Raw genomic sequence first — 14,322 nt, 5'->3', positions numbered from 1 at the left:
AAAAAAAAAAAAAAAGATCACATAGGTCTGGCACAGAGCTGGGAGGAACTAGTGACAGAGTCACCACCAGGGATTGGGGTCATCTCCCTCTGTCTGAGACTTTTTCCTTTCACTTTATTTTCTTCCGGAAAGGGTGACGAGATCTTGTGGCCAACACAATCACAAAACAATCCTGGACTCATGAGAAGGGCTGAAAGGAGCCCACTGGATATGGGGACAGTAGCAGGAGACAATGTGATGGGCATCTAAGTGCAGGGTTTCATCAGAACAACCCTGAGCACCTGATGACCCAGTCTGTTCCAGGCCTCTGTCCTAGGCCCATCCAACCAGACTTATGGGACAGAGTCTAACAATTTGCATTTTGAACAAATTATCAAGGTGATCCTAATGAATAATTTTCCATAATGGGTAAGAACTTGGGCTTTAGAGGGGGGATATATATAAATCCAAAACTAGCTCTGCCTTTTGTGACCCAAGTTGCTTAGTCTCCCTGAGCCTCTGTCCTCATTCATAATGAGGAAATTAATAAAATGCACTGATTTTGTAGAGTTAAATGAGAAAATACATGTTGCACTTAACATGATATAAGGCCTGTGATATGTGCTGTATAAATGAGAGTTGCTATGATGATAATGATGATGATGGTAGTGGTGGTGGTAGGTGGTGAAGATGAAGGTGATGATTCTTCATTGTCTGCTGGAAGGGATTTGGGAAATCCCTGCAAGCTACATCTCTTTGTTCTGCCACTATGATATACAGAAAGGTCTTCAATATGCCGTTTCCTGCTGTAATTAATGCCAAGTCTCCTATTTCCAGCCCTTTCTAAGGTTAGAGAAGGGCTCTGAATAAAGGAAGTTGATTACTATGATGATGGGGAAGACCTGAGACCTTCAGAGAGGCATTTGGAGTAACTGTCAGAATCTCTGCTTCTTCTGAAGAGAACCAGAGAAAAGGAGAATAAGGTTAGTGGAGAAGACTGACAAAAGGAGTAGGGAGCTGTAAGAAGTTATGAAGGACAAATTATCCATAAGATGATGGGAGCAGACAGGTAACAGACAGGAGAGGAGGGTGTGATTGGCTCAGGGAGTGGGGGCATGGGTTGGTTGGAGAAGAACTGACAACTGCGCCTTATAGGATTAAGGTGAAATTCAAGGAGCAGAATGATCCGCAGCGTGGATAAGGGCTGGGAATGCCTTCCTTAAATGACACTCTTGTCCCCACTCACCCACAGAGCATGTCTGCTCCCTTTCAGTGTTTTGCTGGGATTAAAAGTGCCCATGCTGGGTGAGCTGGGGACAAGAAGGGTGGCCAAAGCAGGCCAAGCCTTGCCTAGGATGCAGCCTGCTGACCTTGAGAACAACTGACAACAGATCATCCTGAACATCAAGGAGGAGAAAAAATGGAATGGGGAAAGAGAAAGGAACACAGAGGAGTTCGTCATAATATCACAGCTAGGCTTACCTGCCGGAAACCATTCCTTGTAAACTGTAAGATTTTCAAGGCATAGTTGGACCTCTGGCCTTTGCTGTTGAATTCAATGTGGCCGGTGAGACCTTCCAATTCTACCTGTCCAAGAGAGAGTGAGTTACAGCACAAAATAGGACCCATGTTTACTTGGCCCCAACCTAGCAGGCCACACCCATGGTATGTGGGGATGCCCAAGAGAGGGGAAGCCATTAAGGCCTCCTCCTGCCCACCCACCTACCACAGCATCCAGGCTGCCTTAGACCCCATAACCCCTACCACCTGCAAAGGCCAGTACAAATAATGATGCTAACTTGAGTTCAGATTCTCCTCTGCCCTTCATCTAGGCCTTTGACTGTCAAAAGCATTTATTTTCTTTGGAAAGTTGCTTAACCCCATTCCCAGGTCTGCAGGTCAGGATGTCCCTATAACTGACTATAAATGCAGAATCCAAGACCCTATGCACCAGAGCTGTCCGACAAGATATGCCTTCTTCATGACTGGGGAGGAGTTATGGGGAAACCGAGCACCAGGCCAAAAGGTGTAGCCTATAACTCCTGAAGGGATCACAGGCACCAACAGCACGGACTTTCCCCAGGTATGTTGAGTTTGCTAGGATCACAGCTCAGCAGAGGCTGGTTGTAAGCCTGGAATTCAGGATCCCTTAGTAATCTAAGGTTCAAATCTGTGCCTTTGGAACAAACTTGCCATGGATTCTCATTGGGTGGCAGTGATTGGGGAACTATGATCCACTCAACTGGGATCACCACAGCTGACTTTTTTCCTGGGGCTGTGAGGAACTGGAGAAGCCTGGAGGGGAAGGGGCTCGTGTCTTGCACCAAGTGTCCCACCCATCGGGCTCAGCTGGCCATGGGCCCTCAGCTGCTCCTCACCATGCGCAGGTAGTTCATGAGGCTGGTGCCATGCTGCCAGATCTGGGCTGAGCCACAAGACAGGGGCTTCACACCAATCTCCTGGCTCCGATTCAGCTCTTGCACCGCTGTCACCACAGCATATACAGCGTCAAAGAGCAGGGCCGAGGACAGCTAGGGGAGGCAGGGAACAGGGCAGAGAGAGGAGGTAAAACAGTATAGAGAAAGGGAGGGCAGGGGATGGAGAGAAAAGGAGGGCCCCCAGAGGAAGAAAAGAGAAAGCGAAGCAAAAGGAAAATAAGGCTTACTTTCAATTGCTCCTGTCTACTCTGCCTTTGAACTCACCCCTTCTGCTAACAATCCAGGTACTTCTCTAAGGCAGACAATGGCTGCAGAAGCTTCTCTGAGACTGAAGCATCAAACAACCCCTGGGTTCCACATGATTTCAAGAGTATCCTTTTTTCTCTTTTTTCCAGGGAAAGAGCAACTGCCACTGTTCCCAGGAATCTCTGAGAAGAGGGTGGGGCTGGCAGAGCACTCTCCCATGTGAAGACTTCTCACAACTTTTTGCCTACCTGGCTGGGCTCTAAGACATTGGAGGTGGGAAGAGGGAGATTATCTCGGGTTTTCTCAAGTCCCCCAGGCAGAGTGTACACGGCAGTGAGACAGTATGACATAGAGGGAAAGCCTGAAAGCAGAATCTAACCTAGAGTTCAGACCCCAGTTTTTCCTTGTGTGTTGAGTGACATGGGCACCTTGCTGAGCCTCTCCAGGTAAGCAGCTGACTGCAGGAGAGGGCAGGAACCTGACCACTTTGTTCAATTTGCCCCTTCTAACAAGCACAGCTGGAAGCCACTTCCTCCTAGAAGACTCATATTGCTTCCTCCTAGATGTACCTACATGTATGAGAACAGTCCTTAATTTCCATTCTTCAACTGAATGAGTAGGCATAAAGTACGTGGTAACTTCAAAGCCCAGAGATAAGTAAGACCCCACTCCTGCATGGAATGGGGGAGAGAAAAGCAGGAGATACAACAAAGTTTCTCTGCTCCAGTCCAAGTTCACTTGCATCAGAAAACCACCTGCCAGTGTATCCCTTTTCCCGCTCTTGTTCTAACTTTCCCTTTCTTGCTTCTTCATTCCTTCTTCCTATTTCTTTTCCTTCTTTCTACTTTTATTCAGCCTCTGCCACTCCACAGGTACAACATTCATTCTCTACAGACACATTCCAGGAGGTCCCAGATTCCCTCTATCTCTGAGTCTTCTGCTTTCCCAGCATGAGCTGAACCTCCTGTCTGTCTCCTGGTCCTGAATCCACGTATGACCTGAAGACTGAGCAGGGAAGGGTACCCAACTCCTGTGACAGGATCAGGGGTGACCTCTGTGGTCCTGTGAGCTGGACTGAGCAGCCACTCTCCTCTGAGTTCATTTCATCCATCACCTTCTACTCTCTTCCACCCACTGCCCTTCCCCTTGGCTGCTTAGCTCCTGCTTCATTTGTTTTGAGGCTCACCTGTATGGTACTGGGTACTTACACTCTACAGGCTTACAATATCCTTGTCTTTTGCATGTAATTCATTTTCCCCTGAGCACTTGTGGCTACATTATTAATGGCCTCTCACATTTCCTTGCTCAAAAGACATACGGAAATGATGAATGGTGAAGTCTCCCTCCTCAGCCTCGGTAATACCTACCTGAGGGGGAGCTAGTTGTCCCCGTTGCTAATGGCTTCTAGATCCTTCAGTTTGACCATTTAAATGATACTGTAAAGCAATTTCCATTCCCTCTTCCTCCTTGCCTCCCAATTAGTCTCTCCATTCCAAGAGCCCACAAGTCAGAGTTTTCATTGAAAGTGATTGGAGAAATCAACTAGTCTGACTCATGTTACAAATTAAGAAACTGAGGCCTCAAGAAGTTCTACTCTTGCCTGAGGCCACATAAAAGAAAGCTGGGGGCAGAATTGGCCCTCAGCAGTCCTTTGTCCAGTCCAGTTTCCTGTTGTCTCTGAGGACTGTCTTTCTAACTTACTGCCAGACAAGGCTCCTCTTGAGAGGCCCAGGTGATCAGATTCATTCTTGTGCCTAGTGTCCCGGGACAACTTGGGGCAATCTCTTAACATGGTCACCTTCTTAACAGCAAATGGCTATATGGGACACTTGAGCCAGGGCAGAGGGCAGGGAGGGCTGGTGGATGGGTTCCTGTAGTGCTTTGGGTTCAAATTTGCCTCCTGGCCTCCTGGGTTGTCTGTCCTCTTGTGAGCTTAGTTAAGGACCATTAGCCATCACTGCTTCTCTAGTACCTACTTGCCCCTTCTTCCCATTGAGTTAGGTTAGGTGTCCTCCTCTCCCCTATACTACTAGGGTCTTCAGAGGAGACTCTAGGCAAGCCTAAGGGGCCCAAGTCATCTCATCCCCCTGACAATATGTAATTCAGGACAAGTGATATGGTTTGACTGAGGAGACATGAACTGAGGCCTGGAGTGAGGGAGTCATTTTTCTTCCTCTGGACATTTTTATTCCTGGACATGATACTTAGAACTGCTGCAGCCTTCCTGGCTCTAGCTTCAGCACAGAGCTGACCTAAGGGTGACAGTCAGTGACAGAAAGAACCCAAGCCTCCAATCACATCACTCTGGAGTCTTGCTCTGCTGTGTGACACCATAGTGCCTTTTCTGCATGAGACATTTTAATTAGGAATTCTGTTACAGTAAGCTGAGAACACCCTAGTTGGCATGGAGGCCCTGGGCATCCCCTGGCTCTCAGGGTACTGTGGGATCAAGTCCACAGAGGCTTGGGCCTTACTCCCTCCCAAGGCCTCTTGGTCCCCTGGAGGCTGTGTGCGAGTCCTGAGAGACTGCCACCACCGCACACTTGAGAGGAAGCTTGCCACATCATTCTGACCCTCTCACCAAGCCCCCAGTTTTTTCCTGCCACATGGTTGTCACTATTTCCTCTCTGTCTGGGATCTGGTTTTCTTGGCTGATGCTCTCATTAGCACATGATCTGGATGCTGAGAGATGAGTGTGTGCTTGTTTTAAATGTCTTTTAGCACAGGTTAACTCTGGGGCCTTCAACATTCTTTGGGAGCTTCTAATAAGTACAACTCTACCTGGGGACACTGGGGCCAGGGAGCAGGTGGAAGGAAAATCGCCAAGGCTCTTGTCTCATCTCCATCTGTGTACAGTCACACACCACGAGGGTGGCATGAGTGACATATCTCCAGAAGGCTCTGTGCTTCACAGGGCTTCTCCAGTCCAACCTGGGCAGGTCCAGGCAGACAGCACTTAAGGCCTGAATATCCTTTCCCCTCCATGCATCTCTCTGGAGTCCTCCTTCCATCATCAGGCCTCCTCTATTGCAGGTGCCTAGCTGTCCATCCACGCCGGCTCTCACCTAGGTCCTCACCCTACTTCTCTGAGAAGTTTCTTTCCCCCTCTTTTGCTCCTCCAGCTCCCCATCCCAGTTGCCAATCTGCTCCCTGCACCCAATTTCACCTCCCAGGGTGTGGAGTCTGCAATTGCTCTGCCTCATCAATTTCCTCTCTCATTCCAGGTCTCCATTTGGAAGCATCTATTTGCTCTCCTAATTGCATTCTCCCTCTGCTATTATTTACTAATTTAGCTCTGGAAAGCATTTGGGACTGTAATCAGGGGAACACAGCTTCTGTTTCAAAAGCCCTGAATCCCTGTTTCCACTTCCGTGCCCACTTGGGAAGTGGGAACAAATCCTTGTTGCACTCTTCCTTTCCCTGTCCTTCTCCTGCCTTCCCTTCCATTTCCTTTTCCTCTCAAAGCCCCCTCCCCATCTTTCCAAGGCTTCTGTTCCGCATCTGTGTGCCTGTGCCTCTCGGTTTTTGTCTCTGCTCCTCCTGTCCCTGTCTCTGCTCAATATTAAATCCCCCAACTGGCTCATTCCTCATTTAAAATCCTCTCCTCTATTTTGGCACCAAAATGTTGTTTGGCAAGGAACTCTCAATTCTCTTGTTTTTATATTTTCATTTGGTTCCTCATTGTTATTTCTTTTGAGCTGTTTGCAAATTGTTTCGGGAGTGAAAGACTCGGTATAAATTAAGATGAATCAATTCTGACTCAGGGAGTTGTGGCTGGATTCCTTCCCCCTCCCGTGAAGTGAAGATAACAATATCTTCTAGACACACACCTGTAACTCTCATCTTCCCCCAAACTCCCAGTGACAGTTTCTTAGGATCCTCTTAGATGCTCATTTGTTGCTGAACCTCTGTAAGCATAAACTCTGCCCACTGATATAATACAGGAGCAGGAACCATAGAAAGCTCATGGACTAGTTCTTACAATCTGGATTTTATTCAATGAAATAAATGCTTAATTACTAACATCTGCTTTACCCTAAATTCTAATTACTTAATCTAGCCATCTGTAATTTTAATGATTTCCCAGGATTTTCGTTCTTTGCAGCATGATTAATGGGAATGACATCTGAAGCTGGTGGGTGAGCGTCTCTGTTCACACTCCCTCCTCTACTTGCATTGTTTTGGGCAGACTGTGCTGTCTGCAGCTTTCTGTTGGCCACCTGGCAAGTCCCGCCTGGTTGATTGCAATGAACTTTCTTCCTGGTTAACTTCCCATCTAGCCACTCTTTTCCTGTCCTGTTCTGACAGCTCCAAGTGGAATCCTCGGGAGGTGAAGAAATGAAGGAGACTCATCCACCAGCTAGAAGAAGGGGACAAGGAGAAAACGCCAGGAGTGGAAAAGGGGTGGTGAGTAGGAAGGGGAGGGGAGAAAGAGAAATAGGAAGGAGGTCCCATGGAGAAGGCAAAGGTGATGGAGAGTGAAGGGAGGATGTGAGAGAAACAATCAAGGGAATGAGCCTGAGAAGGAGCAAAAAGGGAAGAGAAGAAAAGGGCAAAGAAAGGAAAAAGGGGAAGAGAGACTGTCCCCACAGAGCAGGAGCTGGGATTAGACTTTTTACAATGCTCCACTGGGAGAGAGACTAGGCTGGAATTTTCCAGGAATGGACTCCCTCAGCTCCCCTTCAAGAAAGATCTGAGTGATTTGTGCCAGGAGTTTCTCAGCCATCAGAAAGAGACAAGAGGCAGGTTTTAAAAAGTTAAACTGCTAAAGTGAGAAGTCTTGAGAGCGAAGTGCTGCTTTTGTCACTGTGAAAGTCCCTTCCAGCACTCAGAGGTGACAGCACCTCCCTTCCCCCTCGAGGCCATCACAGAGATGATGGCTGGAAGGTTCCCCACACCAAAGGGTAGATTCGAGAGCTAAGAGAGGCTGTGGTAAAGTGAGAACCTTGGGAGACTCTAATGTGACACCTAGCTCTTCTGTACCTCAGTTTCCTCATTTGTTAAAAAGAGCTGCAGGACCACCCTTAATTGTTAGGGGGAAAGGCCAGGACAGGGTAACTTCATGAGCAATGCTACAGTGTGGAGACAAGCATAGCACCCTGGTCTTCACAGCAAAACACACATCCATTTTTGAGGTTAAAAAAAACATAAATAAAATAAAATCAAAGGAGTTGGGCCACAAGTGCCAGCTGAAGTAGGACCAGAGCCTGTGACCACACAGAGACTGGTTCTAGGTCTGAGGCTCAGTAATGATGACTTTTCACACCCAGCAGGGAGGGAGCCTCCACAGAATACTCCTGGATGCCCAAAGCCCTCCCCAAAATCCTGGGGGAGCTTGAAAGGCTGAGGTTTTGGGAATTCTAAGACAGGACCAGGACAGGGAGGGTGACTGATGAGGGGAAGGTTTGTATTTAAGCTGCTCCAGGCAGCTTCCATAGGACAGGACAGCCACTCCAGGTCTGTGGAGTGAGAGCCCTGCTCCTCCCAGGAGGCTGTGTAAAGTGCCAGGGCTTTATACACAGAAAATGAGCAGCAAGTCAGTCATGCACCTCTTAATGTTGAGGACATGTTCTGAGAAGTGTGCCATTAGTCAGTTTTGCCATTGTGCAAATATCTTGGTGTGCATTTACACACACTAAGACAGCTAGAAGTCATTAGGTAATGTGATCTTAAGGGACCACTGCTGGGTGTGCAGTCTGTTGTTCACCATAACATCATTATGTGGCACATGACTATATTTATTTCCCCACCTTCTGGAAGGCCCTCCCTGCGTGTACCCAGCACACTGACTATGGTCCTTCCTCACAGTTTGCCCTGCAATCAGGCATTCAGGTTCTTCGCTATGTGACTATTTCTTTTATCATCTGCAAAGATAGACCACATTTCCTCCTTATCTGGCTTTATATGACTTTTTTTTTTTTTCCCAAACAAAACGAAGTAGAAGGAGCCATGTTGTGCCTGTTCAGGGGACTGAGGTCTCAGAGGCTGTTATGATTTAGATCTAAAATGTCCCCCAAAGAGGCTTTTAGAAGGTGACTAGATCATGGGCCCTCTATATTCATCAGTTAACAAATCCATAGATGAGTTCATAATTTGATGGCACTGTTGGGAGGTGACAGAAACTTAGGAGGCAGAGCCTAGTTGACAGGAGTAGGTCATGTGAGCATGACCTTGGGTCTGTATCTCGTCCCTGGCCCTTCTTCTATGGCTCTCTTGCTCTTTCTGCTTCCTGCCTGTCATTAAGTGGGTAGCTTCCCTCTGCCATGCACTTCTGCCAAGATGTTCTGTTTCACGATAGCCTAGAAGCATGGAGTCGGCCAATGAAAGGCTGAAACCTCTGAAACTGCGAACCAAAATAAACCTTTCTTCTAAGCTGATTTTCTCAGGAATTTGGTCACAGCAATGAAAAGCTGACTAATGTGGTGGAGGTTTGCGTATTTCCAATGGCACCATGAGGACATGTCAGGCAGGCCTGTGGGTCCAGGCGAAGCTGGAGAGGCACATGGAGCAGAACTACCACAATAGTCCCGGTCTACATCTGCCAACCCAGATTTGCTGCATGACCTCGGTTGGGTCAACAGATACCAAGGTGAGTCAGCTTAAGTAAGGTGATGCCCAAGGGACTCAAAGATGCACAAGCCATCTGAATGTGCACTGCTGTTTGCTAGTGTGCTTCTGTAATTGGTTAATACACAGTATTGATATAGCAAAACTATCTAATATGTTTACTGAGGCCTATCTCAGCATATATAGATTATTAGATAAACTTATTCAATGATCTCCTAAGATGGTCAAGCATAATTAGACTAATATTATAGATAAAAGGTATAAGGCACAGATGGATTAGATAAGTACTTAAGATCACACAGCAAGAAAATGGGGAAGTTGATGTTTGAGTCTAGTGGTCTTTTAGAATGTGTGACCTCAGCTAGAGCTGGCCCTGCAATTCTGTGAGAGGCTCTTTGTTGGGTCCTTACAAAGAATCCCACTAGTGATATAAGAGCCTCCTGTCTGCTTACTCATGGCCAGTGTGAGCATTAATTGCAGGGCTGATGCCCTCAGAGAGAAACTGGAAATATAACATGGGAACCTTTACTTTTACTAGGTGCCAAATGTGATAAGGTTCAGGCTGAAGAGAAGGAGGCATTTTTTTCCCTTTCCTGACACAGTGCTCTGAGCCTTTCAAGTTCATCAGTGCTTTATTAAAGAACTGGAGTGATTGTTACAAGAACCTCAGACTCTACTGATGGAACAGGGCTCAAATTCTTGCTGGTGGATGATTCTGATCTTATACAAGACACTACATGATATCTCTCACTGTCCCTTAAGCCATCTAATGAATTGAGAGCCCCCTTCCTCCAGATGACTCCCTCTCCTGACCCCCAAATTCTTCCTATGTATTCTTATCTCTTTCAGGTCTAAAAGCTTGCTGGGAGACACTCCATAATCCTCTGTAAAACTCTACCCTTAACCTCTCTTTTCCTGTCTGCTTTCCTGGATCAAAGCTTTCTGAGTGTTTTGTGAGCTCTAACCCTCTTGGCCACCATTCCTTCCTAAAATTTCCACTAGGCTATGCAATCATAAAGACCCAGAATTTTATAAAAAGGTCACTATGTCCATTCCTTGCCCTCAACAGGCCCAACTTGGATAATGAGGTTGCCAACCACTAATTAGGTACCCTTGTGTGAAGATTTCTAGATATGATTTTACCACTGGGCATGTCATATCAAAGACAGATATGGCTCCTGTTTTAAAAGCCCATCAGAGAGCTTCCCTCTCTATAAGGGTACCCAATTCAATTTCCATCTCTGAGGCTAATTTTTCCATATCTTTCTAGCTCGTTCTACCTGACTTATTCATTCAACAAATGTATATTGAGTATTTTAATTTTTGTGGGCCTAATGACAGTTCAATGTGGGAAGGAAATAGTGGTCCTAGAGTGGAACAAAATAACACAGTGGTTCAAAATACAAGCCGTAAAGTCATACAAGAAAGCCTGAGTTCCAAGATTAGGTCTAGCTCTGTGAGCCTGAGGTAGTTACTCAACCTTTATGGGCCTCAGTTTTTCATATGTGAAATGAAGATATGAGAGCACTTATCTCAGAAAGCTATGGTGAGCTGTACATGGGCTGCTTTTTAAAAAATATATAAAATGATGCATGGTATCTGCCTAGGACAAGACTGAGAAAGCCATGAAATCCTGAGCTTCCAAGAACTTGCCATTTAAGAAATGGATATAGCAGACATGCTTGACCTGTCCCACAGCATAAGAATAGCTAATCCAATGAAGAATGACCAGGTAGAGGTCTACAGTGCACAGAAGGGGGAAAGACAACAGGGACAAAAACACAAGGGGTCAGAAAAGAAGCCTCTCTAGATGAGCTACTCAGAGCAGTAGCTCAGTGAGGTGGAAAGAGCACTGGGGCAGGAGCTCTCAGCAAAAGCACCATGGGAAATCTGACCACAACACACTTGTAAACAACCGTAAATGACAACTCAGAGCCTCCACATGACCCTATCCCTCTGCCTTCTCAACCCTCTTGGTGTTCTGAGCTCACTACTCCCTGAACCTCATCCCTATACTCATTTCCCAACACATCTACATGTCACTGTGAGCTGGAACTGGAGAAGGGAAATGGCTGGACTCCAGGAGGGCTTATTCCCCAGCAGTCAGGCCACAGTAGGGTACACCTGGAGCCCCAGGACACCAGGAAACAGCTCTGGGGGACACTTACCGCTGGCCCAGTGAAGGGGACGTGGTCACAGTTCTCTTGCCAGGATTGGTTGAGGCTCTGGGCAAACTCTTGGAAAAAAGCATGGGATTGGTTGAAAATGGAAAATCCTAGGATGTTGACACGATCATCCACAAGGCTGTCCATTCTCTGGAGTGAGAACTCCTGCAAAGACCCAGTAGTCAGAAACAGAGAACAAAATTAGGAAGGGAGAGACTGAGGGATGAACTGTGCTAGAGCATTTCCAGGGACCTTGCTCTAGTCCAATAAAGACCCAGTGCTCTGCTGGGTGCTAAGGGTCCAGGGATTACCAAAAGTGGTTCTTCTGGGAGCTTACAGTGTCAGAGTTCATGAAATAAACAGAGAAGTAAAATAATTGCTAAGCAAGGTGTACACAAAATATACTAGATAGAGAAAACTGGCATATGTCCCTGGCATAGGCAAGACCATATTCACAGAAGGTATGACTGGAGTTGGGGTTTAAAGGATGTGTAGGGCTCTTCCAGGTAGAAAATATGACTGGACTTAGGCTCTTCCAGCCAGAAATCACCATGTATACAAAGGCAGAGAGGTGACAACATGTGTGGTCCTTTCAGAGAGCTGCCTAGGGTGCACTTTGGAGAAAGCACAGCTCCTCAAAGTGCGATTCTACCATCACAATCACCTAGACATCTTTTTAAAAATTGACAATCTCTGTACCCCACCTACCACCAGCTGAATCTGTACAGCTGGAGTTAAGGTCCAGGAAGAAGCATTCATGGCAATGTGTGGGAGCCCCTGGATGAGCACACAGGATGTATGGGCCTGTGGGAGGAGTGCTGACAAATGAAGCTGGAGGGGTTTTCAGGGCCAAAGCCTACACGCCTGGATGCCAGACTGGGAGCTTGCAGTTTGTTCCATAGGTGATGGACACAAGGGGACTGCTAGAAGTGTGTCAGATCAAGATCCTTTTCTAAGAATGTGAAACTGCAAATCTGTGGGTATGGTTATACTGTCATCTGTCATTATTTTTTTCACTTGTTTCTCATGTGCCCAACACTGTTTTAGGCACAGAGGATATGAATGAGAGATATACTTGCTGCTCTCTAGGATCTTGCAGGCTACTGGAAGAAACAAGATAGTTAAAGGAAACAAATTTCTTACCCTTTCAAATAGCTGAGAGGGTGGGGGCTTCATTAAGTGAGGCAGTCAGAGATGCCCCATATGAGACAGTACATTTAAAAATTCAAGGGCATTCTTTAGGCAACCCATGGTCTTCGTCTAATCATTGGCCATTGTGAGCCTGCAGGTGTACTGCCATCGAGACCAGCTAGTGTCACTGAGAGAAGCAGAGTTCTCTGAGCTCAGAGTCTGGCACCTCCAAGTTCTCCCTTGGCCCTAAAGAGGGAAACTAGGCAAGAGGATATATATGGATTGTATAGCTCACTCATCTCCACTCCTGGAAAAATGTTTTCAAATGTGGGTCAAACCATCTTCTCAGACTGAAATGGCATTCATCACACTCTCATTCTAAGGGCTCAGACAAAGCTCTGTGTGCCATGGGCATACAATGCTTACAGGCACTAGGACTAACCCATCAGCCACTCAGCCTAGCATGACAGATGGCAAGTACCTTGAACTTACTTTCCGGCCAGGTGGAAATACAGCTTTCCTGCAGGTGGTCTCTTTTTCTGGAGACATAGCTCCTCCAGCCCATGGTACCTCCTTTACCATCTACAACCTTTGCCAAGACCTTGGGCTGCAGGCCCTCAGTCCACCTGCACAGAGCCCATCCTCATTATCTTCAGCTTATAGACTGGAGTGGCAGACTCCTCTGAATCCATCAATTCCTTGATGGAGTGTAGCTGGATGGGGATTACCTATATTTTGGATCCTGCCATACTCCCACTGGGGGGAAATGGATGTGCCAGAGAATGTATTGATTCACGAGCTGATCTTATATTCTGTCTCTCTTCACAGGGCAGCTGCCCATGCACTGTGGGCTATCAGCAAGCAGGATGAGGCAGATGGCTAATAAGAAGAGATGCATTTGGCAAGGGTGAGGTGACAAGACACAGAGCCAGGCTGCTGTTGGGAAATGAAGGGCCTCATTGGCCATGGTCAGTGAGGGCTGGAAAATGTCTTCTTCCCCTGGTCTCCTATCAATGTGGACAGACACATGGCCCCACCACTACACTCTCCCCACATGCACAGCCTAACAGATGGAGGCTCATTTCAAGGAAGTATGATGTCTTGGATGTCCACAGACTTACAATGGCATCAGGCTGAGGGAGGGATGGATAGAATGGATAAGGGATTAGTCAACCTGGTTGTATGACTTTAAGTAAGGTCTTTGGCATTCCTGGGCTTCAAATCTATACTATATAAAATGAGAGCAATAACACTAGCAACCTTCTAGGTTTTTTTCAAGGAATTAGCAAAATTTATGCTAAAGTTTAGCGCCATATGTGCCAATTAAGAAGTGCTCGATGTATGAGATCTTAGGCAGCATCTGACCCTCTCCTTTACTTCCATGTGTTGTGGAAAACTAAGTTAGATTCTGTAAATGCACACTGTGGGTAGAATAAGAATGAATGAACTAACTGCAGTCACTTAGAGACAGTCTATCCTGATGTTCACCAGTATATCTTCCGGCCTTTTAATTCCTATCTTCTTATCCCTCGACTATATCCTATTTCCTATTTTCAAAGGCATCTTAAAATAAAAAGAGTCCAGGAGCTTCCTTGATGATTCATTCTATTTATAATGACTCGGGAAATCTTGCAGAAGAACAAGAAAAGGATTGGCATGTTTTTATTGCAATTTCCCGGGACACTCTAAGGTTCTACCCTCCAAGCGTCCTTACAGTTAGGAAACTCTTCTTTACATCTAAATTTAGACTTCGCTACTGCTATTGAAAGATATTTACAAAAAAAAAAAAAAAAAAA

The 14,322-nt window shown here is 46.4% G+C and overlaps 1 protein-coding gene across 3 annotated transcripts in view; it reads right to left on the bottom strand.

The window, feature by feature from the left end:
• The window catches only part of Grik4 (glutamate ionotropic receptor kainate type subunit 4), a 308,759-nt gene that overhangs the window by 96,457 nt on the left and 197,980 nt on the right, over positions 1–14,322 (bottom strand). For all 3 annotated transcript variants that reach the window (XR_004517486.1, XR_004517487.1, XM_033764389.1), the window contains 3 exons: positions 11,399–11,560; positions 2,358–2,510; positions 1,462–1,566 (listed from right to left, as the gene is read on the bottom strand). Coding sequence is in view for 1 of the 3 variants with exons in the window: in XM_033764389.1 (XP_033620280.1) it covers positions 1,462–1,566; positions 2,358–2,510; positions 11,399–11,560 (420 nt within the window). In the remaining 2 variants the exon portion in view is untranslated. The remainder of the gene's footprint in view (positions 1–1,461; positions 1,567–2,357; positions 2,511–11,398; positions 11,561–14,322) is intronic.

The sequence above is a fragment of the Fukomys damarensis genome, unplaced genomic scaffold (genome assembly GCF_012274545.1).
Source record: "Fukomys damarensis isolate Sample0158 unplaced genomic scaffold, DMR_v1.0_HiC HiC_scaffold_16, whole genome shotgun sequence".
Classification (NCBI taxonomy): domain Eukaryota; kingdom Metazoa; phylum Chordata; class Mammalia; order Rodentia; family Bathyergidae; genus Fukomys; species Fukomys damarensis.
The sequence above is the reverse complement of the archived record's forward strand: the minus strand, read 5'-3'. Positions and strand labels throughout refer to the sequence as shown.